The 25396-nt window shown below is 43.2% G+C and overlaps 2 protein-coding genes across 5 annotated transcripts in view; one reads left to right on the forward strand and one right to left on the reverse strand.

The window, feature by feature from the left end:
* The window catches only part of LOC149469447 (uncharacterized), a 33974-nt gene extending 30687 nt beyond the window's left edge, over positions 1-3287 (forward strand). For all 3 annotated transcript variants that reach the window (XM_089669203.1, XM_089669202.1, XM_089669204.1), the window contains exon 8: positions 3042-3287. In XM_089669203.1, coding sequence (XP_089525329.1) covers positions 3042-3089 — 48 coding nt within the window. In that variant the 3' untranslated portion in view covers positions 3090-3287. The remainder of the gene's footprint in view (positions 1-3041) is intronic.
* Positions 3288-4952: 1665 nt separating this feature from the next.
* PEX13 (peroxisomal biogenesis factor 13) lies at positions 4953-25364 on the reverse strand. 2 transcript variants are annotated; one of them, XR_016311574.1, is made up of 5 exons: positions 25187-25278; positions 19369-20078; positions 16701-16826; positions 10973-12874; positions 4953-10877 (listed from the first exon to the last, which is right to left on the reverse strand). XR_016311574.1 is itself a non-coding variant. In XM_089669211.1 (4 exons), the coding sequence occupies exons 1-4, from the start codon at positions 25261-25263 to the stop codon at positions 12579-12581; spliced, it is 1209 nt and encodes a 402-aa protein (XP_089525337.1). In that variant the 5' UTR covers positions 25264-25364; the 3' UTR covers positions 4953-12578. The 2 variants fall into 2 exon arrangements, 1 of the variants encoding a protein (XP_089525337.1); XM_089669211.1 differs by having other exon boundaries at positions 4953-12874; positions 25187-25364.
* Positions 25365-25396: the final 32 nt, after the last annotated feature.

A 25396-nucleotide genomic window follows, 5' to 3' on the forward strand; every position in this document is an offset into this window, starting at 1 on the left:
AGAAAAAACTAAAAGAATGTCCTCCGCAGTAGATCCAACATCAATCTCGATGCCCGCCGCCGACCCAAAAAAAGAAATAAAAAAAAAAAAGCTCAGCTTCAAACGATGTCTCCTGCCGTCTGCCTGCTTCGGTGGTTTGACAGTTCTTAAATATGTAAGGGGCGGGGACACCCAGGGACATCACCTGAGTGACCCCGCCCTATGTGACATCATTGATGTCCCGAGTTCCCAAATGGTCAGTCCGTCCCTGGTGTAGACTGTAAATAAAGGCTGTAAACTTTAGTTTGCTTTCCATACACCTAGGTGTTTTTCCTTTTAAAGTAGTATTAAACCCTCAGTGTTTTTAAACACATTGAGTACAATAAAATAAACATTTTCAGTAAGCTATTTGGTAAAGTTTACAACTTTCATTGCAGCTGGCTTAAGCTCTTTCTGTGCTGCTTCCCTGAACTTCCAGTCTTCATAGTTAACAGTGGACAATACAGTCTCCAGCCAGCCTGTTAGCTTTGAGAAGTGGAGGGTGGAGCATGGGGATTCCCTTGCCTTCCTAGGCTATGGAGCTGTGTGCTTCTATTGGTGCACACAATGTAGGGAGACACGACTCTGTTGCCCCTCACTGCAAGGTTGGTTCCATAAGATGCTGCAAGAGAAAGTAGCCACCCTGAAACAGGAAACCTGGGGCTGCAGCCATGATACCAGCTTAAACTGGAAGAAAAGCAAGGTATAAACAATAAAGAAGCTCTATACTCATCTTACTTACCTTTTTTCAGTTCCCTCTGGCCCTCCTGTGTCAGTAAGCAGCTGCAGGGGAGAGGAGAGAGCCCTGGCAATGGCTGGGCTATGGAAGTTTGTGGGTGACATCCCCACTCTTGGAATTCCCAGTTGTCGAGCACGCCACGACACAGGGGAGCCGGAGCTACAAGATCACGCGACTGGACTGGAGCAGATTGAAAAAGGGGAAATATAAATATATCTTTTTTTATATAGTGTAGACAGGATAGGTAGCAGGAGAGGAAGGGGACATTTTTAAATTTTAGTGTTTAGTAATGGCAAGAATTCCATTTTAATATCTCTTTAAGACTCTGGTTCCAGAAACCTCAGAAAAAAAGACTGTCTAAACAGGTATATCAGTGGATTGTTGAAAGCTCACACTATCATGCTCAATCCAGACAATAATTTAAATTGTTTGCTTGATATCTGAAGTTTGTAATGGGGAACCATCATTTTCAGTTTTGCTGTCTTCCCTTTAGTCTCTGCTCTAAGAACCTTCTTGAAACCTTTTCTGGTGCAAAAATCCACTCAGACTTCGGCATCCAGATTCATCATTATCGAGGCGATGTACTGATTCTGCCAAAGTTGAGGCCTTAACTTTTGGCACAAAGAGAAGTAGTCCTAAAACCAGTCCAAGTTTGGCTTTTATGCAACCAGAATACTTTACGAGTTTTGAAATATCTTGGGATGGTGTTTGGCCCTAGGCGGGGGACAGTTATCTTACCTTAACCCCAGGTTCACACCTAAGCGTTTTCTGCATTTTGCAGAAACACAGTACAGTCCATTTAACATGATTTCTTATGGGACACGTTCACTTCTGAGCGTTTTCACTTGGTGCATTTTTTGGAAAGGGTCAGGGACTTTTTTGAACGCAAAACGTTGCGTTTTTGCTTCTATAGACAATGGGAACGCTGAAGAAAAGCATGTATTGCTATGTTTTTTTTGCCGCGTTTTGCGTTTAAAATTTGCCTAACAAGAAAAATGAAAAAAAAAAACCCACGAAACACGGCAAAAAACCCAAGTGCAAAAACGCACTGCAAAGTGCAAAAACTGCAGAAACTGATCAAACGCAACTTGCATAGGTGTGAACCTAGACTAAAGGAGGATCTTCCAGATTGTGACAGCATCATCATGATCTTGGAGCGTCATTCAAACATTTATACTCCCAACCAGGGATTGTATGAGCTTCAGTGCCACGGCGCATTGGCATCTTCATTGGATCATGTTTGTCTTTCTCAACCAGTGTATTCATCCGTGTTGCTTCAAGCAAGTTTCTGGATCTATTTTCGATAGCCAACAATCTGTTTGGGCAGATTTTCATCTCAAGGATCTCACATTTTTTTATCTGACAGAGCAAAAACACTCATTGGCTGACAGGCTGCATCAAACTATGCAGATTCTCACAAATGGACTTTAAACCTATCCAGATTTGGGGATCCCTTCAGGTGGATCTGATGGTGACATGCAGCAATGCTCATCTTTAGAATTTCTTGTCCCATTATTGACAAAAGAATGATGGGTTTCGCATCCTCTAGTAAAACAGTTCCTTTGAGTAGCCATGAAGACTAATCCTCTGGTAAAACCTTTGTTCCCCTAAATGGGCCTTACCAATAGTGCTCAGGCAGCTTGGTGAGCATATTTTCTTCCCAGTGACATCCTGATCTATGTGGTATCTAACTCTACTGCTGGTGTTCCTGATGGAAGTGGTGACGGCTCAGGGCGTATCCAAACTCCAGTCCTTGTCCTGCAAGGATCCTTACTGCCAGGTGTCCTCATACAAAGTAGTCTGGTACCCAGTACTGCCGTTCTTGTCGAAAGTTACAACAAACTTCCATTGTACTGCATCCCACAGCAAAGCACCAGAAGACATCCTATACGAACAACAAACTATTCCACCTTATCAGCACATACTTGCAGAGGACAGAGAAGCTTTACCTATTAGGAAGGCTCTTTATACTTTTGAGAGATCCTAAGAGGATCTTCTTCATTAATTTCATTGTGGGTGGTGAAGACTGCTCACCTTGCCTAGATGTATGCAAACCTACCCTTCTGGAAGAAGTTAGGGCTCGCTCTACCCATGGGGTCAGTCTTCCAGCAGAGGTCATATGTAAAACGGTTTCTATTTCTTCCCCACTCTATGTAAAACAAAAACAAAACAAAAAATCATTGTAATCAAACCCTGTATAGTTAAATTGATATTTTCATGGACAGTTATTATTGCTTGTCTATAGTTTCGTGTTGTACTAAACTATTCATGTATTTGTTTCTAGGAGAAATTACAGAAAATGCTTGTGACCAAAAACAAAGATATAAAATAGCCAGCAAGAGTGCCTGTAGAGAATGAATATATCCTAACAGAGGACTGTTACTTCTCAAACTTGGTAGTGTCACTGCAGGAACACTACAGGATCACCTTGTGTCTTCATATTACAGGGATCTGCTATAATCTGGGTGCAGTTTTTTAATATCACTATTTTTCAATATAAAAATTTAATAAATACTGTGTTTTCAATGTGTGCTTTTGAGTAGTGTATTCTCTATAGGAAATATGCGGATCAGTACTTAAACTGTGATGAGATTTTAGTCTGTATAATTTAAGCTGACCTTGCACTTAAAGCAGGAGTAAACCTTTAACAAAAAAAAAAAACCAAAAAAACATTTTAAAGGTAGGCTTTGAATAATATGATGGTATTTTTCTATTTTTTTTTATAAATGCTTCTCCCTACTTGTCAGTGATTTTTGTTTTCTCCCAATCATACAATGAGCTGCACATGCACAGCTCAGTGCTCTATATTGGAAAAGATACACTGGAGAGTTATGTCATCCCGGTATGACCAATCAAAATGCCAAAGCTTTGAACCTGTAAAAGTACCAGTGCTAGAGGTGAGCACTGAGATTGCAGCATAGGAGGGGATCACTTTGCTTTGTAGCTGTGCCATAATCTGTAATTATGTTGTGTTTTAGTACCACAAAAAGCTCCTGGGGGCCCAGAGGTTTACCTCTGCTTTAATGTCCACCTCCAAAAAAAACAAATCAAAAACATTTAAACAATCACAGAAAAAATACTTACACTCAGACAGACACCCAACAGGCTCACCTAAGTGCAAGATCCCAGGAGAATGCAGTCCTACATAGTGCTAGAGTGATTTCTCATAGGTTTTGAGAGCAACTGAGATGCCTTATCCTGTCACGCACACCAGAAACTGTGGTGAGAGATACATTTCCTCCTAATGTTTAATTTTAATTTTTTTTCCATTTGTATTTTTTTTGGGGGGGGGAGAGCAAGGCATTAAGCAGACCATGCATTTTTATGCAAAGCCTGTATTAAGTCTATAACACCAAAATAGCTTGTTGAAGGAAAAAATTGATATGGAATCAAAGTCTCACGGACAAAATGCATACATGCATATCTAATTTTGGCCATACACTTGGCAATTTTTGTAGCTTTCCATCTGCTTTTAGGACATTGGAGATCATTTACTAGTCCAGATTTACTAAATGACTTACAGTGGAATGGAGATCTATTAAAATCAATTTTGATTGGACTTCATTTTTGCTTGTTTGAGACTTAAAATAAACATGTCAGATTGTGTGACTACGAACAAGTTGAAAGCCACAAAGCTGCCAAAAGAGTATAGCTGGTCTTATATGTTACAATCTGGCTGTACAATGTCCTTTTGATCTAACAACAACTATGTAGTGCAAGGGTCTGCTTTACTGATACAGATTTTATGGATAGATTTCTTAGCTTTGGTAAAAAATGTACAATCAGATTTCAAGGTAGATCTAGCCACCTTTAAGCTAGGGAAGGACTAAAAAATTTTAGATTGGAGGGTTGATCATTGACTCTTTTGGAGTAATACAAAGTCAACATAGGAAATCCTGAGGAGTTAGTGGTTTATAATTGCTGACAGAGAATACTTCATGGGAGGTGCTCAGATGAACCCGGGCTGGATACAGAGTAATGGAAGAGCCTGAAATACCTTTCTTGTACAAAACACTGCATTGATCTCCCTTCAATGCTGGTCACTTGACTAGAAGTCTTGATATTTGGTCACGGGCTCTGCTGAAGTTGTGGATCAGCAGGCACAGGTTTCCTTTTAAAAACAGTTTGAAAGCAAAATTCTTTCATAAATTATTCCCTTTTTTTTTTTTCAAGCAATAATATACACACACCTTGCTCTTAATAAAATATAACATTTTATTTAGGTAATCAGCCGAAGTGTCTAAAGATTTGAAGTAATTGTTATATACAACAGCTTCCAGACATCACTTATAAACAGGAATATGAACTCTCTGCACTCAGGGTGAGGATGTAGTTTAGCAGCTACAAGAGTATTGGAGTTCCTGTGTTAGAAGTTCTGATCATATTCTGTTAGAAAATAAAAACATCTATATAATAAATGTGATTAAATGCATCCATTGTGACCAAGCAATACAATATACTGTACATCCAACAGGACATCCAATAATGAATTGATTTGCATTCATTTAATCAAAAGTGTTGGAGTGAGTGTTCCAGACAAGTAGTGCTGCAATCAGATGGCTCTTGACATGGAATAACACAGATACCTCATATAATTTACTCCTAAGAAATGTATAATAGTCTTTTTATTTTTTTTTTTCTTTAGATAAACCTAAAAAAAATAAAAAAATAGCTTGATCTAAATAATCCTATCAGTGTGTGTTAATGTTACAAAAACCTTGTGTCTCTGATTTAGTTTGTAATTATGTGCACAGGGACAATTAGATTTGCTCCATGCAAAGGAAGGCTGGTTGATAGCTTGCTGTGCTACACAGTGTTCGTTTTCCCGGTCCTTCTCTAAATGCAGGTCTCTGAGTGAACTAACCCACTGTACTCCCTATGTGGTTAATATCTTAACCCCTTGGCGCCGGCGCCTCCCAGCCCTTTAAGGGTTTCAGAAGCCGTGCAGCGGGGCTTTAAGGTCATGTGACCACTGATTTGCTGTCACATGATCGGGAAAGGTCCCAATCGAAAGTGGAAATCGTGACATTTCTGTGAATACCAGACATGTGTGCTGGGAGCGCCAAGAGGTTAAGCAACCCATACATTAATGTTTTGTTTTTTTTTCATTCAACCGGCAGGTTGAATGAAAAAAAAAAAAAATTAATTCCCCCATCCACACATTCAATGTGGGAATCCTCCCCGTTGCGCCATTGTATTCTGAGAGCGGGGAGATTTCAATAGATCGACATCTGTACAACCACCCTGCCCATACGTGGATCGAAATTTGTCCAGTCCCTGCTGAATCGGCTGAATTTCTATCCATATATGGCTAGCTTTACATAGGCAGTTGTTACCTTGGGAGACAAAGTTCCAGTTGCTGATCTGCCCTGCTTCTAGTGGCTGCTCTACAAATATGTATATCTTATAAAATAAGAGATATGTGGAAGAGCAAGCTTTAGTACTTTAAAGTAAAAACTGGAATGGTAATGCAAAATATGCACTCACTGAAAATACACAATACATTCCTTTTAAACCTGCAGGAGAATCTAGATTTACATAGCTGAGCAGGTGTCTAAATTATTTGCACACATCTGTTCATTTGCTTAAAACCTATTGCAAGTCTAAAGTTAATAAGATTTAATGAGTTAAAAGGTTTTAGGTGTTGTACTTGTCAGAATCCTACAAGGCTGTATAAAGGCTAAGTTCACCTTTACAGGAAAAAATAATAAATGCACATATTTCTGCAGAGAATTTTTTTTTTCTTTTTAATTGCTTTTTCCTGCAGGTAGTAAGCATTGAACCCCTGATCAGTAGATCACAGGTGCAACGTGCGCTCCTGCAGACATGTCCTCTGTCTTTCAGGCCATACCACTGTATGGACTAAGGCTACGTTCACATATGTGCAGGTGGTGCCGCTGCGGACCCACACAGAAATCCGTGCAGCCACACCATCTGCACAGAAGAATGCGGACCCCCGGGCGGGTGCTATTAGTTCTAAGGGCATGCTGCCCGCATTGGAAATCGCAACCATACTGGGAACCGAGGTTCCCGTGCAGGTTGCGTTTTCAGAAGTGCAGAGACTTCCTCCCTGCGTGTCCTGGGGCACAGGAGTCCATTCAAATGAATGGACTCTCGTGCCTGCGCAAAACGCGGACCGCAGATATGTGAACCAGGGGTAAGGCCACTTTCACACTGAGGAGTTTTTGAAGCGTTTTTGAATTTAAAAAAGCGCCTGAAGAGCTCAAGAAAAACGCTTCCCTATGTAGGTGAATGTATATCTGTGTATGTTTTCACACTGAGGCATTGCGCATGTGGTGCGGTGTAAAAACTCCAGCTTGCATTATCTTTGGGGCATGTTTGGGGAGTTAAAAAAAAAAAAAAAAAGCCCCAAAACACCTCTTCCCATTGAAATCAATGGAAAACGAATGAAAAATACCTGAGAAGCGTTTTTGGTGCAGTTTTTAAGTCACGTGTCCTTTAAAAACGCTCCGAAAGCGCAGCAAAAGTGGTGGATCAGTGTGAAAGTAGCCTTAGTGTAGAAAAGTCAGAGGGCATGCCACTGGACTACAAAAGTGATCCCCAACACCCCTATATACGGGTGGAACATGTAACATGTTCCAATGGTGAAATTAGCATTTAACATGCAAATATTGACTACCTGCTCTTAGGTTGGTGCTATGGTACCTGGCTTACACAACTCTACTTGTCTTCAAAACGCAGCACATGCCAGAGTACTCCAGGTTCAACTTCTCATCCTTAACCTCCTTTCAGTTCAGTTACACATGTGCCAGCTCTTCTTTAAAGTGGTTCTAAAAGCAAGGGTTTTTTTTCCTTAATGCATTCTATGCATTAAGGTAAAAAAAAAAAAACCTTCTTCGTGTTTCTCCCCCCCCCCAAAATACTTACCCGAGTCTGATCAGCGATATACGCAAGAGCAGTGTCTCTCTTCTTATTGGACAGAGAGGCAGCAGTGGGAGCCTGTGAGGAAAGAGCAGGGCCAAACCGTGCTCTGTGTGTCGACAAACACAGAGCTGGCTCGGGAGTGAGCACTCATAAGTGCCCCCATAGCAAGCCACTTGCTATGGAGGAACTTTACAGGGGGGCAGGAGCCAGGAACAGCGGGACTGCTCTGTACAAACCCATTTCACAGAGCAGGAAAGTATGACACGTTTGTTGTTTTTAAAAAATAAAATATGTGCCTTTACAATCACGTTAAATCAGCACAAACTGAACAGTTTAAGCACAGCTTGAATATTTACTTGAGGGTGAGGCTGTTAAATAAATCTTTTTTGAGTTAGTGTGCCAAAGTGACAATATTAAAGTGTGTCAGAACAAAAGATAAAAAATACATATGCAGTACATCTCTATAATACATACACATTTCCCCATGTTCTATCAATATACAGACTCAGCAAGCACAGAAATATATCTGATCTGCCAGAAATGCACTCACCTCCTTAGTCCTGTTGTGGGCTGACAACACAGTTTTTTGTAAACGGAGTGTTGTCAGCTCTACCCAATTTTCTCTTGCCTAACTACGCAGAACCCACTTACTCTCCCATCTCTACAAAATCTAAAGGTTAATCACTCTAGTCTCAAGACAACTGGGAAGTCTAGTTACTCTCCATGAGATAACACAGCAAGTGTGCACAGGATAGCTCAGGATTTCTGACATGATTACCAGGTATTTTGTGCACTTATTGAACAGCTACAACAAAAATCTTTCACTGGTGTATTCAACAGACCAAAAGGGAGCAAACAAAAGACTTTAGTTGTAAGGGTTTACATACATTGCATATCTTTAGTTCTGTGCTATACGAGCAATTAAATCTCACTGTTATGAAGAGATTTAACGGCTTGTTGTGCTATCTCAACGCCATCATATTGATTTTAGTGTCCTTAATTTTATTTTTTAAGCTGAAAAACACATTTCAGCAAGAACATAAAATACCTATGAACTTGCCAGAATACAGTGCTCTAGTCACTTCATGTGAGCTGAACTGGAAGCACAAAACAATCCCATCTTCCTTCTGTACACTACTCATCTGCCATGTAATGGAGATGAACAAAGACATATTTAAAGTCCAGCCTGGGTGGCAACCATGGCTTCCTCCATAGATATAGTGCAGGAGTGAACGTGGCCACCCATGGACAAGAGTGTGTTAGTTACAGGTCTAAAGGATAAAGGCCTAAAAAAATGCAGCAGGTTTTGAGGTTATGCTTTAAATCTCTTGGTAGCAAAAAGACAATTTCCTATGTAGCCCTAGCCTCATAACGAATGATGCATTCCTACATATACAGCCCATCACTGCAGTAGAATCTGGTAGGTCAGAAATGTTTTGTGCAAGCTGACCTTACACATTACAATCTGACTGAATAATATTCTTTGGATCAAACAAGTGAAGGCTGCATACAAACTGAATGCACTTTTGAAGCAGGCCCTCACATTTTAGGCAGTTAGAAAATTTAAAAAGGTTTGTAAAGTTTAGGGGCAGCTTTACACTTCAAAATGTTTTGCTCAGTTCACTACATGTGTGTTACAGCTGATCAGCAGATGTGAATAGAGGATGTCACATGCAGCTCCATTCACTATACGGAAGAATGGAAGATGTCATACAAACATTAAAGCAGTGGGATAGTCAGGCAACAAGTTGCATCTCATACACTTACAGTATTTGCTTGTTTGGATGAAACTGCACATGTATTTTACATTATTTATATTATAATTACAACAGGTAGGTTCCAACAGTCTGTCTTAATGCTGACCGTCACTCTCATTTTTGGAAATTACATAACATTTTGCACACCCTCCTACCACAGAACTGCATACTTTTTTTCCCCCTTTTTCTAACATCCCCCCTTTATTTCGTTTCCCTCCCTCTACTTCCATATTTTTCACCTAGGGGAGAATGATGTTTCTGGCATTCCACGGGATGTACATGTCATATATCCAAGAAGTCTTTAGCCAACTCCTATAGCACTCACACATGCACACCCAGTGCTCAACCCGTGGAATTATATTATTTACGTATTGCCAATACCATCGTGACAGGATTCCCCAGCTAAAACAGTAACTATGCAGGCATGGGATCTTCTGCTGGCTGCATCATTGTAGGGGGCAGCAAAGAATAGCACACAATAAAGGGACAGAAACCTCTGCTCTTACTGAAAATGGCCACTAGGCTATGACCAGGGAATATGAAATCTAAAATATCCATGAAAATAATAGCCTTCATGTAATAGTAAACAGTATCTATTTTTACATTGGCATTTTCCATTTTTAATGGTGTCTTCATTTTAATTTTAACAATTTGGGTGAAGAACCTCTTTAAGTAACAAAATTAGTATGTTGTGAATCCACTAACGCAGGGCAATATGATCCATATCTGGATACATCAGTAAATCATAAGTGCCTTTTAGCTGACCTGAACATTTAGACACAATATATACAGAACATCTGTGTTCTTATAACATTTCTTAGGATACAACTTTTAAAGAGATTTAAAAATTCAAAAAACAGTTCAATGTCTTTTCTCTTCAAAAGTGCCAGTTACAAATTAACATTTAATTATATTTTACAATTTTTCCTTACCAGTATTTTCAAAAGTAAACAAAATGCATACCATTGTTGCGTGTTTTAAGAGTGCGTTATCAATAGGAATAAAGGAAAGTAAAACTGTGTCGACAGAAATATGGGGGGCAACTTTGCTACATTCCTCCTTAAAACACTAGTTGCCTGGCTGTTATATTAAATCACTTAAATCAGAACAGGCAAGCATGACAGCCAGTCAACTAGCATTCTTAAAAGATGAGATCATCAGTGGTAGACTGAATGACAGGTGTAGTTTACAAAACAAAGGAAGCATTTTGACAGGTATATCCCCCCCAAACACACACACACACACACACACACACACACACACACACACACACACACACACAAATTTTAGGCACGCAGTGAACACTGGTAAATACCTTTGTTCAATGCTGAATCTTGCCTTGTTCAATGTTACTTTCCATTCCAGAAGTGCACACTAAGGTTGGCAGCTGCTGACCTTCCAAAACTTTTCTGACATCTCTCAACAGAAGTTGATTAAAGTGGTTGTAAAGGCTGAAAATATTTTTACCTTCATGCATTCTATGCATGAAGGTGAAAAAAAAAAAAAAAATCTATGCTTAGCTCCCCCCCCCCCAGCCAACCCTAATACTTACCTGAGCCCCCTCTGGATCCACCGATGTGCACGAGAGCAGTGGCTCTCCCTTCTCGCTGGCTGAGACAGCTGCGGGAAACAATGGCTCACACTGTTAATCGCAGCCAATGAGGAGGGAGTGGAGACAGGCCAAGCCGCAATCTGTGTGTGAATGGACAGCTGCTCGGGAATGAGTCTGCTCGTGTGCCCCCATGGAAAGCTGCTTACGCCTGGGCATTTGGCAGGAGGGAGGGGCCACGAACATGGGGCACCCAAGAAAAAGAGGATAAGGGCTTCTCTGTGCAAAACCATTGCACAGAGCAGGCAAGTATGAAATGTTTGTTATTAAAAAAAAAAACAACACCTTTATTATCACTTTTAACTTCGACTTCTGTCGAGCTGGGGAGGCCACACACTGATCAAAATTTAGACAGTCCCTACTGATGTAGCCAAATTTTGATCAGTGTATGGATAGTATAAGGAATAGGATAGGAGGATTCTAGCTGGCTGCAGCATTATATCACATTGATAAAAACTCTAGGTCAGTCTACATTCATATGCAAATAACTGCAGAACTGCACTTTAAAAGTAAAAACTAACATATAGCCATTCCTAACCTCATTTCTTTGTGCTGCAAATAAAGAACATCATGTAGAAAAATATGGGGCAAGCAAGAAAAAAAAAAGAAGAAGAAACGAAGAAGCATGTGTGAAGGCTTGTACACTGTCACTGCACTTATCATTCTGTTATCTTAGCTGCTGTGAGTGTTGAAGAAAAATATCAAAACACAATAATATATTACTAGTGATGGATGTAGCAAAGATGGCTGTGGCACTCAGACCCAACAGCAGTTTGCACCCAGCCCCACTCCACCAAACTGGAAGGGTCTCTTTGGGGTCCCATAGAATACTAAAGGGACAAGGCAGGAAATACAACAACTGAGCTTCCCCACAGAAAGTAACTGCCACTATTATGCATATATCTCCAAACTGAACATGGGAGGAACAGGCTGATTCAACACAGCCTCTTCCAATGATAAAGATTAGTGATGTCTGTGATCTTGATCTCTAGACAATATTTGAAGATTGTTATGAACTTTTACTCTTTAACTTTCATACACTTAAGTAGAGAATTAACTTTTGGGTAAATGTTTCTGCTCTAATGGCATCAAAGTATCAAAGTGAAGACTGCCAATAACAGCAAAGCAGGGCTGCACCAAGCGCTCATGAGTTAGAATAACTTAATTGTGATGTACCATCATCAACTAGGATAAATATCATGCAACAAGTGCTTAATTAAAACTAGATAGGAGTTTCATTGCAATATTAAATATACCAACATCTCCATATATATATTATTTAAAAGCTTAGATCAAAATTCCCTTTGAGTAAATCTAGAGGCCAGTCTAGTGTTAAGTGAGGAGTTAAGCATCCACGCTCTATAGCTGCAGTAATTGAGAGAATCCTCTCAACGTATATCCTGACAGATTACTACAGTATCAGTAAGTGGGCTGGTTATGATGGGGCACACAGGATATGTCTACGCTTACCAGCTACAGTACAGCCAAGCATTCGTGAATTGCAGGGAACAGTAATTTTAGAACTGTTGACAAAGAATCACATTGCAGTTCTGTCAACACAAATGTTTGTTTATAAATCAAATGTGTCCCTATGGCTTGTACTTGTTTCGACACCATGCCCTGTGCTACTTGTTTCCACGAAAACCGACTCAAGGGCAGCTTCCTGATCTTCCAGGGTGGCTACAGATGAGGCTGTGCTCAGGGATGGGTTGTTGGGGAACTCTTGCTGTTCCTGTCGTTTCTCAGCCTCTCCAGCTTTGCGTCCTCTTCTTTTGCCAAGGATTTTGATGTAGTTGGCAGGAATGAATCCTGTAGTTTGCCCATCCAAGCTTCCAAGCAGCCAGCCTCTTATGTTAGGTTGTTGTTCTGAAACCAAACACAGGTTATAAATGTCACATTCTTACTTGAGAATATTAGGTATTAAAGCAGAGCCTTCTACTGGTTTGTGTATGAAGAGAAAAAGAATCACTTAACATGGTGAACCATCTATCATTTTAGTAGGAAGAGTAGATCAGCAGAGACCTCTCCTTCCCGTCAGATGACAACGATGATCACTGCTTGCCGTCAAGAAGTCATGCGGTAACAGGACACTTCCAGTCATGCAAGACACAACAATAATAAGTAGAGAAGGGGACTTGGGAACAGGAACTCTCTGACTCAGGGAGGGAGGACGAATAATCCTAAAAAATAACACATCCCTACATTGCCTTGGCCATGCTGATTTGTCAATATATTTATTAATCTGATTAATCATTAACCGCTTGAGCTCTGGAAGATTTTATCTCCTTCATGACCAGGCCATTTTTAGCTATTTTGCACTTTGTCACTTTAACCGGTTCCCTGTCACCCTATAGCAGAACTACGGCTGTATATATACGTGATTTTGCATTTCTGAGTAGGGTGCACACACAGCACAGTTAACCCTTTGATCGCCCCAGATGTTAATCCCAGTGCCATTAGTACAGTGTCAGTAAAAGGTGAAACTAATATATGAGATAGACTCATTACATGCAAAGCAAGATAGTTCAAGCCGTGATTTGTCATAATTGTGATGATTATGGCTTACAGCTCATGAAAACCCCAAATCCACAATCTCAGAAAATAAGAATATTACATGCAATCAATAAAACAAGGATTGTACATAGAACAATATCGGACCTCTGAAAAGTATAAGCATGCATATGTACTCAGTACTTGGTTTGGGCCTCTTTTGCAGCAATTATTGCCTCAATGCGGCGTGGCATGGAAGCTATCGGCCTGTGGCACTGCTGAGGTGTTACGAAAGACCAGGATGCTTCAAAAGCTGCCTTCAGCTCTTCTGCATTGTTCGCTCTCATGTCTCTCATCTTTCTCTTGGCAATGCCCCATAGATTCTCTATGGGGTTCAGGTCAGGTGAGATTGCTGGCCAATCAAGCACAGTAATCCCCCGGTCATTGAACCAGGTTTTGGTGCTTTTGGCAGTGTGGGCAGGTGCCAAGTCCTGCTGGAAAATGAAGTCAGCATCCCCAAAAAAGCTTGTCTGCGGAAGGAAGCATGAAATGCTCCAAAATTTCCTGGTAGACGGCTGCGTTGACCCTGGACTTAATGAAGCACAGTGGACCAACACCAGCAGATTACACGGCTCCCCACATCAACAGACTGTGGAAACTTCACACTGGACTTCAAGCATCTTGCAGTGTGTGCCTCTCCATTCTTCCTCCATACTCTGGGTCCTTGGTTTCCAAATGAGATGCAAAGGTTACTCTCATCAGAAAAGAGGACTTTGGACCACTGAGCAACAGACCAGGTTTGTTTTTCTTTAGCCCATGTAAGACGCTTCTGACGTTGTTTGATGTTCAGGAGCGGCTTGACAAGAAGAATACGACATTTGAAGCCCATGTCCAGGATCTGTCTGTGTGGTGCTCTTGATGCACTGACTCCAGCCTCAGTTCTTGTGAAAGTCCCCAACACTTTTGAATGGCCTTTTCCTGACAATCCTCTCCAGGCTGCGGTCATCCCTGCTGCTTGTGCACCTTTTTCTTTCACACTTTTCCCTTCCACATAACTTTCTATTAATGTGCTTTGATGCAGCACTTTGGGAACATCCAACTTCTTTTGCAATTACCTTTTGAGTCTTTCCCTCTTTATAGAGGATGTCAATGATGGTTTTCTGCACAACTGTCAGGTCAGCAGTCTACCCCATGATTGTGATTCCTACTGCACCAGACTGAGAGACCATTTAAAGGCTCAGGAACCCTTTGCAGGTGTTATGGCTTAATTAGCCGATTAGAGTGGGACACTTTGAGCCTAGAATATTGCACCTTTTCACAATATTCTAATTTTTTGAGATTGTGGATTTGGGGTTTTCATGAGCTGTAAGCCATAATCATCACAATTATGACAAATCACGCCTTGAACTATCTTGCTTTGTATGTAATGAGTCTATCTCATATATTAGTCTCACCTTTTAAGTTGCATTACTGAAATAAATGAACTTTTGCACAATATTCTAATTTTTTGAGTTTCACCTGTATTAGTATCAATGGGATGTCAGTGGCAGTTAGTTTTCCTCGCAGTGTCAGAATGCCTGCCGCAGTCCCGCTATAAGTCGCTGATCGGATATATATGCCGCCATTTGTAGACACTATAACTTTCACGTAACCCAATTAATTTACACGTATTGGGATTTTTTTTTTTAGCAGAGACATGTAGCAGAATACATTTTGGCCTAAATTTATGAAGAAATTTGATTGTGTTAATTTTTTACTGGATATGTTTTATAGCGAAAAGTTAAAAATATTAGGCAATCAAATACTACTGAAAGATCGCTGGGGAAAACAAAGGACAAATTTCATTTATATGCAACGTTGCATGACTGTTGCAATTGTCAGTTAAAGTAATGCAGAGCCGTATCACAAAAAATGGCCTGGTCAGGAAGGGGGCTAAATCCTCTGGAGGACAAGTGGTTAAAGAGTAACTCCACTTTTGTTGAGAAAAGCATTGATCTATGTACATTGCAAGGATTATAACCAACGTTGTTGCAGATTCCTGCTTTTTGTTATTCTGAAGAAAAAGCTGTTTGTCTGTGTCCATGTGGAAAGTGAATACGTATGGGAGTGGTTGTATAATTATCAATCAGGTACTGCACCTGCAAGGCTCTAATAAGGACAGTGGCAGGGTCTGCATCCCTTTAGATGTGATTTCCTATTGGGAGTATCTCACCAAAAATTACATTTTTGTTGTACGGGATGCCTGAAATCTGACTTATCTTAGTGCAGACTTCTGGGAAAAGCAGTAAGCCAATCACACAAGCAGGAAATGTTGCTGGGGGGCGTTCTGTTCACATGCTGTGTACATAACAGCTCCAGGTAGCCATATTGCTTTGCATTTTACAGTGCAGCAGATTGAAGAGGAAAGGTCATTTTTAATAACATTCAATTACAATATGACTTTTGTCGCACGTTTTTAGTTGCTATTTTTTCCCCACAAACTACAGTATATATATTTTTTTGTATACTACTAATGGCAGCAATCAGTGACTTATAATGGGTCTGCAATACTGCGGTGGGCAATCTGACACTAACTGACATCACCAGTGACACTTATACAGTGATCAGCGACAATAATACTATACACTGTAACTGTACTAATGACACTGGCTGGGAAGAAGTGAACAAGGGCAATCAAGGGGTTAAATATGTGCCTAACTATGTGTGATGTGTGTACAGTGTGCGGCCTTTACTAGCTGATCTCTAGCTTGTGTTGTAAGCATGAGAAACTGACCAATTGCTCCCTTGGTTCAGAGCTCTGTGTTGTTTACCAACAAAAGTGCTCTGGGCTGTGATTGCACACAGCCAATCAGCAAGCCACGGCCATGAATCATTGGCCTGGACTTGCTGACAGGCTCCTGCTGTGTGCAATCACAGCGAGTGACAGGTGGGGGGTACGTGCGCCCTAAATCCCAAAGTAGGCGGTGACATACAAGTACGTCACTTTCCTGTAGTACAGTGCAGGCGGGCAGCAAGCGGTTAATCACCCTCTGATGCTCTTTTCTGTTTCAGCAGCCCATACAAATATGGCAATCCTATGACGTACAGAAGGTGAAAACATCCCCAGAACATACAAACTACCACCAGCATCCGTTACACTTTCTCTCTGCTACAACAAGGAAAAGAGGAAGAGGGAGAAGATAAAAAAAAAAAAAAGAATTACCTTTGGGTGCCAGGTTTAGCATGTCACCAGCATGGAAAGAAATCTCCTCGTCTGAAGTAGCTGTGAAGTCATAGTCTGCTCTTCCCACAACATGGTCACCTTCCCCATTTGCCCAGTTTATGTTTTCTAGAGAAGGTAAGGAATAAAAGCAACTAAGGGCACCATGTTCATTTTAGATTTGCATAAAACTTTAAGAACAAATAATGTACTCATAAGTACAACTCGAACTTTATGCTTCCTCAGTGCACCATGCAATGCCTCTGATAATGATTTTCTAGAAATATGGTCTCACTATATCCACCAACAGATCACTGTCTATCTCATTGGTTAGAATACCTCCACTTCCCTCTTACTCTTCTTCACCCTCTTTCTTCTTCTAGTATCTTCATTTCTCATATGCTTTTTGCCACGTTTCCGGTGCATTTTGCACCTGTGAAAGAAGGACACGTGACTCCAAAAATGCAACTGCTGGTGCATTTTTTAAACATTTTCTATTCATTTCAAAGGGGAGGTGTGTTTTAGGTGTGGTTTTTTTACTGCACCAAAATGCAGCATTCAGGACTTTTAAAAAAATACAACTGTCCTGCAACTAACTCAACCTCTCCAAAACCGAGCTCCTCATCTTTCCCCCTGCCAACACCCCCCCCCCCATCCTATCCATCATCACCAACAACTCCACTATCACTCCCGCCCCGCAAGCCAAAGTCCTTGGCGTCATTCTTGACGCAAACCTCTCCCTCCAACCGCATGTCAAATCACTCACAAACACATGCAGGCTCCATCTTCGCAACATTGCCAAGATACGCTCCTTCCTCACCCCAGACACCACCAAACTTCTAGTACACTCCCTCATCATCTCACGCCTTGACTACTGCAACTCCCTCTTCACTGGCCTACCCAAGTGCAGGCTCTCCCCGCTCCAGACCATCCTGAACTCAGCTGCCAGACTCATCCACCTCACCACCCGCTCCACCTCTGCCACCCCCCTCTGCCTCTCCCTCCACTGGCTCCCGATTGCCCAACGCATCAAATTTAAACTCCTAACCCTGACCTACAAAGCCGTTCACAACACTGCCCCTGACTACCTCACCAACCTGATCACCAAGTACCACCCTACCCGTACCCTTCGCTCCTCACAGGACCTCCTTCTATCCTGCTCCCTGGTCTCCTCCTCCCATGCACGACTGCAGGACTTCTCCAGGTCCTCCCCCATCCTCTGGAACTCACTGCCCCAATCCATCAGACTGTCGCCTTCCCTATTCACATTCAGGCGCTCCCTCAAAACCCATCTCTTCAGGGAAGCCTACCCCACCCTCACCTAACGGCCATCCTCCCTCATTCCTCCCACCACTTCATCCCCCTCAGCCACTTCCTACTGTACCTTTACCCCCTCCCTCCTAGATTGTAAGCTCGTAAGAGTAGGGCCCTCTTACCCCTCGTACGTTGTTTGTTGTTGTTGTACTGTGCCATGTATTGTCCCCCCTATTGTACAGCGCTGAGCAAACCCTTTGGCGCTATATAAACTCGTAGTAATAATAATAATAATAATAATAACTAACTGGTGTGAAAAACTCCATAGGATTTATTGGTCATGCATTTTTCTTCCATTTTTGGTAAGGCAAAAACTAAGGAAAAACTGATCAAAGTGAAAGGGCCCTTACCCATATTAGGTCAAAGAAAAACACCCTGGGCCTGAAACTAGGATTGACCATTGTAGAAGAACATGTTGCATGTTATGCCGCAGCGCATATAGTTTACTTGGTGCACTTTTTGAAACAATTATTATTTGATACATTGTAATTTCCTTACTTGGTTGGATAGCAGCATTGGTATATTGAGAGAAGAAACCGGTTTGTTTCAGGCCAATAAGATGTTTTGTTGGAGAATTGTTGAATGGAATTGGGTGAATGGCACTGCTTCAAGGAAGATAGCATGAGGGATAGAACACAAAGATTCTCATGAGATGTCCCTCAAGTCTCGAGCATGAGCTTCTAGAGAAAGAACTTTCTTTAGCTTGGTATGTGTTGAGGACCAGACCCAAGCTTTCCAGGTGAAAGAAAGGCTGCAGAGCAGAATTTTATTAATCGCCCAGCTAAAGGCCTGGAGCATCTGAATTGTCTTGTGGACATTTTCAGATAACTCCAAAGGAGATGGGTGCTTCAGAATAAGGTCATTTAGATAGATTGCTACTTAGATGCCCTGCTTTCTGAGCAGGGTAGCAGAGGTGCTAAGACATTTGTGAACACTCTGGAAGCAGAGAGAAGGGTGGTGCCAAAGACTGGAAGTGGTTTCTGCCAATGCGAAGCGCAGAAAGCACTGATGACAACATAATGACTGAAAAATGATCACTGCGCACTACCCTTACATCTGCCATTTACTGTATATGAGGACACCATGTGTAAGCAATTGTCATATTTATGTAGCCGTTAGTATGTTGTATTTTCAACCCCGATACACAATATTCCCCTGAAAGGGCATAGCAAACACCCTCCCAACTCACTTCCACGGTTTTGGTTTTAATATAACTATGACATAGGATACATATTCCTGTTCCTTTCCTATACAGTATTCTGGCAAGATCAACCTTTACTACCATTCATGAAAACGATAAAAAAGTTATACAGAATGGAAAACACTGCACTCTATAACCACTTCATTTCCTATTTACCTTCATTACTTTGTGCATTGCCAGAAGACAACAGCTTCCAGATGAGGTAGGGGCCACCAAGGATGACAGCAAAAAATAAGAAAATAGGCCACGATTTGGCGGAGTTGGTGGCATCATTCTCGGAGCCAACTCGAGCCACAGTCCCTGCACTCTCAGTCCACAAATCCTCATTCTCTGAACCTCTTCGAAGACCTAGAAGTCTCTGCAAACGTCGGTACAGGAACCGGATTGTTCGGACAAGTGCAAAAGCAGAAAACACCTTAGTAAAGTGGACCTTTAGCCGGGAGAAGTGGTTTGCCACATCTAGAACTGCTCTGAAGCTATTATAAACAGCTGAGAAAGTAGCGTCCATCATCATGCTGACTGAGGCAAAAGCATGAACGATGCTTTCGATGGACTGGAATGCTCCCCGGCTGCTTTCTTCAGCTTGGCGGACAAATCTGCTGGGAGGCACTTCATCTGTCTGGAACCGGTTATAACCAAGCGCACTGCCATAGCCATAGCTGTATGGGCTGTAGCCACCATAGAATGAACTGCCATATGAGCCATAAGAGCCAAAACCCGGTGAGAAAGAACTGTAACCAGGTCGGTAGGTATTAAGTGAACTTGTTCTGGTTTGCTGAGAAGGTCTTGGTAGTACAGGTGGTGCAACCCTGGTGAGAGCTGGCTGGCCTGGCCTGGTAATAGTGCTTGTCCTCAAGTCAGCTGACCTAAAAAAAAACAACACAAAACGTAACTTGACAACAAAATAGAAAAAGTTCCCACAAATATATTGTCTATGTTTATGCATTATACCAAATTAATATCAAGTGTTGTGCTGCTCAAAGTCACAAAAAATAAAAATGCAACATGAATATGAAATTGTGCTAGGACCCCTGATGAAGTCACATGATTCGGGACGAAACGCGTGGAAAGGAGCCAGGTGACATCAAAGCCGGTATTCCGGAAGCACGGCGGAGACACTGTGGGGTTTATTTACTAAAGCTGGAGAGTCCAAAATCAGACTCCCTTCTGCATAGAAACCAATCAGCTTCCAGGTTTCATTGCCAAAGCTTCATTGAACAAGCTGAGGTTAGAAGCGGATTGGTTTCTATGCAGAAGGGAGTCTGATTTTGGACTCTCCAGCTTTAGTAAATAAACCCCTGTGTGTTTGCAAGCAAGATCAAGGCTACCTTTGTACCAATGTGCAATGCTTCCTTTTAAAGGTGTTGTTTTAATAAAAGAAACGTGTCATTTTAACGTACTACACTATGGTGGCTTTATGTGGTAAGACTTAAACCAAGAGATCTGTTTTACAGTGGTAAAGTGACGGGGACATATATGCCTTATTAGTGATTGCAGCAAGAGGACGATCGGGACCTGTGAGAGGATTTGGCTAACCCCCATCTAGAGGGGAGAGGTGCAGACTGACCGGTTATAATTTGTGGGTCAATAAATGAAGGTGAGGATCCATCTGTAAAGCATGTCTGTGGCAGTGGTGCACATCAACTTATAAAGTTTACAGCACCGGGAAAGTGGGTTCACTCACCAACAAGAGTATGCTCCTTTAGAAATTTGCAGAGTGAAAGAGACTTTTGGGGACTGTTTTTTCTTTATTTTGTTTCAAATTGCAATTTTTATTTCAGATGTTGAATATTGTTTTAGCACCATTTCATATTCACGCGGCATTTTTGTGCAGTGCAACACTTGATATTGATTTGGTATATTTATTTATATGTGAAGAACACACATAACTTGGTGATGGAAGCAGCTTTGTGTATTTATATAGTTGCACAGGCATTTATTAGTGGCAGCGCACAATTACATTTTGTATTTTTATGCATTTCCCTGGAAACACAAACGCAGATTTAGGCCTTAATTACATTTGCGGTAATAGTTGGGGCTCTAAAGTGATTCTAAAGGCTTATTTTTTTTATAGAAAAAAATAACAAACATGTCATACTTACCTGCTCAATGCAGTAGTTTTGCACAGACACAGGTTTAGTTTTTCTTCAGGTATTTACCAAAACATATTCAAGCTATAGTTATATAATGGATATGGGCTGAAAGTGCACACTCTCAGGTTTAATTTGAGGGTATGCACATCCAAATTGGAGGAAGGGTTTATGAATTACAGCTCTTAAGAGTAGCCATCCCCCCTTTTTCAAGGGACCAAAAGTAATTGGACAATTACTGTTTCGTGGCCAGGTGTGGGCTACTCCTTCGTTACTGCTTCATCAATGAAGCAGGTAAAAGGTCTGGAGTTGATTCTAAGTGTGTTATTTCAATTTGGAATCTTTTGCTGTGAACCTACATCATGCGTTCAAAGGAACTGTCCATACAAGTGAGGCAAGTTATTGTAAGGCTTCAAAAACTAACAAATCCATCAGAGAGATAGCAGTAACATTAGGAGTGGGCAAATCAACAGTTTGGTGCATTCTGAGGAAAGAACGCACTAGTGAGCTCAGCAACATAAAAAGGCATGGATGTCCAAGGAAGACAACAGTGGTGGATGATTACAGGATCCTCTCTGTGGTAAAGAAAAACCCACTCACAACATCAATACAAGTGAAGGACACTCTCCAGGAGGTGGGCGTATCATTGTCAAAGTCTACAATCAAGAGAAGACTTCATGATTGCAAATACAGAGGGTTCACCACAAGGTGCAAACCATTCATAAACCTGAAGATTAGAAAAGCCAGATTAGAATTTGCCAAAAAACATCTAAAAAAGCCAGACCAGTTCTGGAAAAGCATTCTTTGGCTCGATGAAACTAAGATTAATCTGTACCAGAATGATGGGAAGAAAAGTGTGGAGAAGGCTTGGAACAGCTTATGATCCAAAGCACACAACGTAATCTGTAAAACACGGTGGAGGCAGTGTGATGGCATGGGCATGCATGGCTTTCAGTGGCACTGGGTCATTGGTGTTTATTGATGATGTGACAGAAGACAGAAGCAGCCGGATGAATTCTGCAGTGTTTAGAGATATACTGTCAGCCCAGATTCAGCAAAATGCAGCAAAGTTGATTGGATGGCACTTCACAGTACAGATGGACAATGATCCAAAACACACTGCAAAAGCAACCCAGGAGCTTTTGAAGGAAAAGAAGTGGAATATTCTGCAATGGCCAAGTCAATCACCTGATCTCAACCCATTTGAGCATGCATTTCACTTGCTGAAGGCAAAACTAAAGGCAGAAAGACCCACAAACAAAGAACAACTGAAGACAGATGCAGTTAGAGCCTGGCAAAGCATCAGAAAGGAGGAAGCCCAGTCTTTGGTAATGTCCATGGGTTCCAGACTTCAGGCAGTCATTGCCAGTAAAGGATTCTCAACAAAATATTAAAAAGGAACATTTTATTTATGATTATATTAATTTGTCCAATTAATTTTGGTCCCTTAAAAAAAGGGGGCTGGCCACTCTTAAAGCTGTAATTCCTAAGCCCTTCCTCCAATTTGGATGTGCATACCCTGAAATTAAACCTGAGAGTCTGCACTTTCAGCCCATATCCATTATATAACTATAGCTTGAATATGTTTTGGTAAATACCTGAAAAAACTAAAACTGTGCCTGTGTCCAAATATATATGGACCTAACTGTATATAACAACATCCACACATGTAGGACACCCAATGTTAGAGGTGATTTATTCTTCCAAAGCAAATACACTTTTGCACACTGACTAGTATTCCAATGTTTCTCTTCTCCTTCAGTTTTTCTCCATCACTGAGCATGTGACCCCAGCACTGATGGAGAGGTGCGGGGGAGGGCACGCAAGGATGCAGTGCAGGCAGCTGACATCCTCCTTATCAACTGATTATGTCATTGGTTGTCAGGGTGCTGGCGGCTAGAAGGCTGTAATGGTGCACAATGGAAACCTGTGGCTTTGTGTATGAAAAGGCAGGCATGTTCCACCCGCTGACTTGTATTCAAGTTTTGGGCAATTTTTAGGCACCCCTGAAGAACCTCAAGGCACACTGGGTGAGAAAGACTGTACTGGTATGTGGTGCATACTAGTACATTATGACTCCAACCTGCAGGGGCCCATTATTTTCTTTTTTCTGGCAATTTACTACCACTTTAAGGGCCAGCTCACACCACAAAAACGCACTCTGGATGCATTTCGGATACGTTTTTGCTTACAGTTCACACCACATGCAGTTTTGGTGCACTTTTGATGCAGTTTGCCATGTTCTAGTATGGTTCTGTGCAGAAAAAATGCAGCATGTTCTACTTCCTGCACTGGTAACTGACCGCATTGGTGTGAACTAGGACCATTGGAATACATGGGAAACACTGTGTATGTATTTTCATGCAGGAAAAAACCACACTGGACTGCATCTAGTGTGAACTAGCCCTGAGGACACGGCGGCTGCCAGTTTCTTAACAACCAGTTATTCCCTTGCGGTCACAAACGCCAGAGGGGGCGCCGTGGTCACAAACGCCGGGGGGGGGGGGGGCGCCGTGGTCACAAACGCCAGGGGGGGGGGGCCGTGGTCACAAACGCCAGGGGGGGGCGCCGTGGTCACAAACGCCAGGGGGGGGGCGCCGTGGTCACAAACGCCAGGGGGGGGCGCCGTGGTCACAAACGCCAGGGGGGGGGCGCCGTGGTCACAAACGCCAGGGGGGGGGCGCCGTGGTCACAAACGCCAGGGGGGGGGGGCGCCGTGGTCACAAACGCCAGGGGGGGGGAGCCGTGGTCACAAACGCCAGGGGGGGGGGGCGCCGTGGTCACAAACGCCAGGGGGGGGGGCGCCGTGGTCACAAACGCCAGGGGGGGGCGCCGTGGTCACAAACGCCAGGGGGGGGCCGTGGTCAAAAACGCCAGGGGGGGGGGGCCGTGGTCACAAACGCCAGGTGGGGGGGGGCGCCGTGGTCACAAACGCCAGGGGGGGGGGCGCCGTGGTCACAAACGCCAGGGGGGGGCGCCGTGGTCACAAACGCCAGGGGGGGGCGCCGTGGTCACAAACGCCAGGGGGGGGCGCCGTGGTCACAAACGCCGGGGGGGGGCGCCGTGGTCACAAACGCCGGGGGGGGGCGCCGTGGTCACAAACGCCGGGGGGGGGCGCCGTGGTCACAAACGCCGGGGGGGGGGCGCCGTGGTCACAAACGCCGGGGGGGGGCGCCGTGGTCACAAACGCCGGGGGGGGCGCCGTGGTCACAAACGCCGGGGGGGGCGCCGTGGTCACAAACGCCGGGGGGGGGGCGCCGTGGTCACAAACGCCGGGGGGGGGGGCGCCGTGGTCACAAACGCCGGGGGGGGGGCGCCGTGGTCACAAACGCCGGGGGGGGGGGCGCCGTGGTCACAAATGCCAGGGGGGGGCGCCGTGGTCACAAACGCCAGGGGGGGGCCGTGGTCACAAACGCCGGGGATACAAACGCCGGGGATACAAACGCCGGGGGGGGGGCGCAGACATTACAACACCACTAGTTGTCACTACTAAAATACTGCATCACCTCAGAAATTGCACATGCCGTATCTTAGTAGTCTTTTTCATGAATTGCAAACCGGCATGAGCTATACTACTGCTGATCTTAGAGCCGTACATACTATTTGGTGAATGGAGCCCAATCGGTGTGACTGACTGTACGTGTCACAATGTTGTGTATGAGGGAGGTGTGCTCCGGTGTACAGGCCGGGGTGCTGACACACACTACCAGGAAGCACACAGTGTGGCCTCTACAGGCGGTGGTGTCAGTACACAGGCCGCACACGGTCTATGGTGACAGGTGCACACATCCCCGCACACCGGACTTCAGCCCCCAGCCTGGCCTCCTCACCACCCTCTCCTTCCCTCCCTCCTCAGAATCCCCCCAGTGCCCCCACACACTCACTGGAATGAGGTGGCAGGAAGGCCCCCCAGGACCCTCCGGGTCTCCCACGGTTTAGGAGGAGCAGGCTGAGCCGCCATCCCGCTCTACCGCAAAGCCATACACAGGTCCAAGCAATCGACAGCCGAAATCCTCTTCCGCACTATGCTCAGGTTCAACGATCGCTTTCCTCCTTGCCTGGCCATCCCCAGGCATTAGCAGTCAACCTCTGAC

The sequence above is a fragment of the Staurois parvus genome, unplaced genomic scaffold (genome assembly GCF_062004578.1).
Source record: "Staurois parvus isolate SC_StPar_1 unplaced genomic scaffold, SC_StPar_1.0 ptg000070l, whole genome shotgun sequence".
Classification (NCBI taxonomy): Eukaryota; Metazoa; Chordata; class Amphibia; order Anura; family Ranidae; genus Staurois; species Staurois parvus.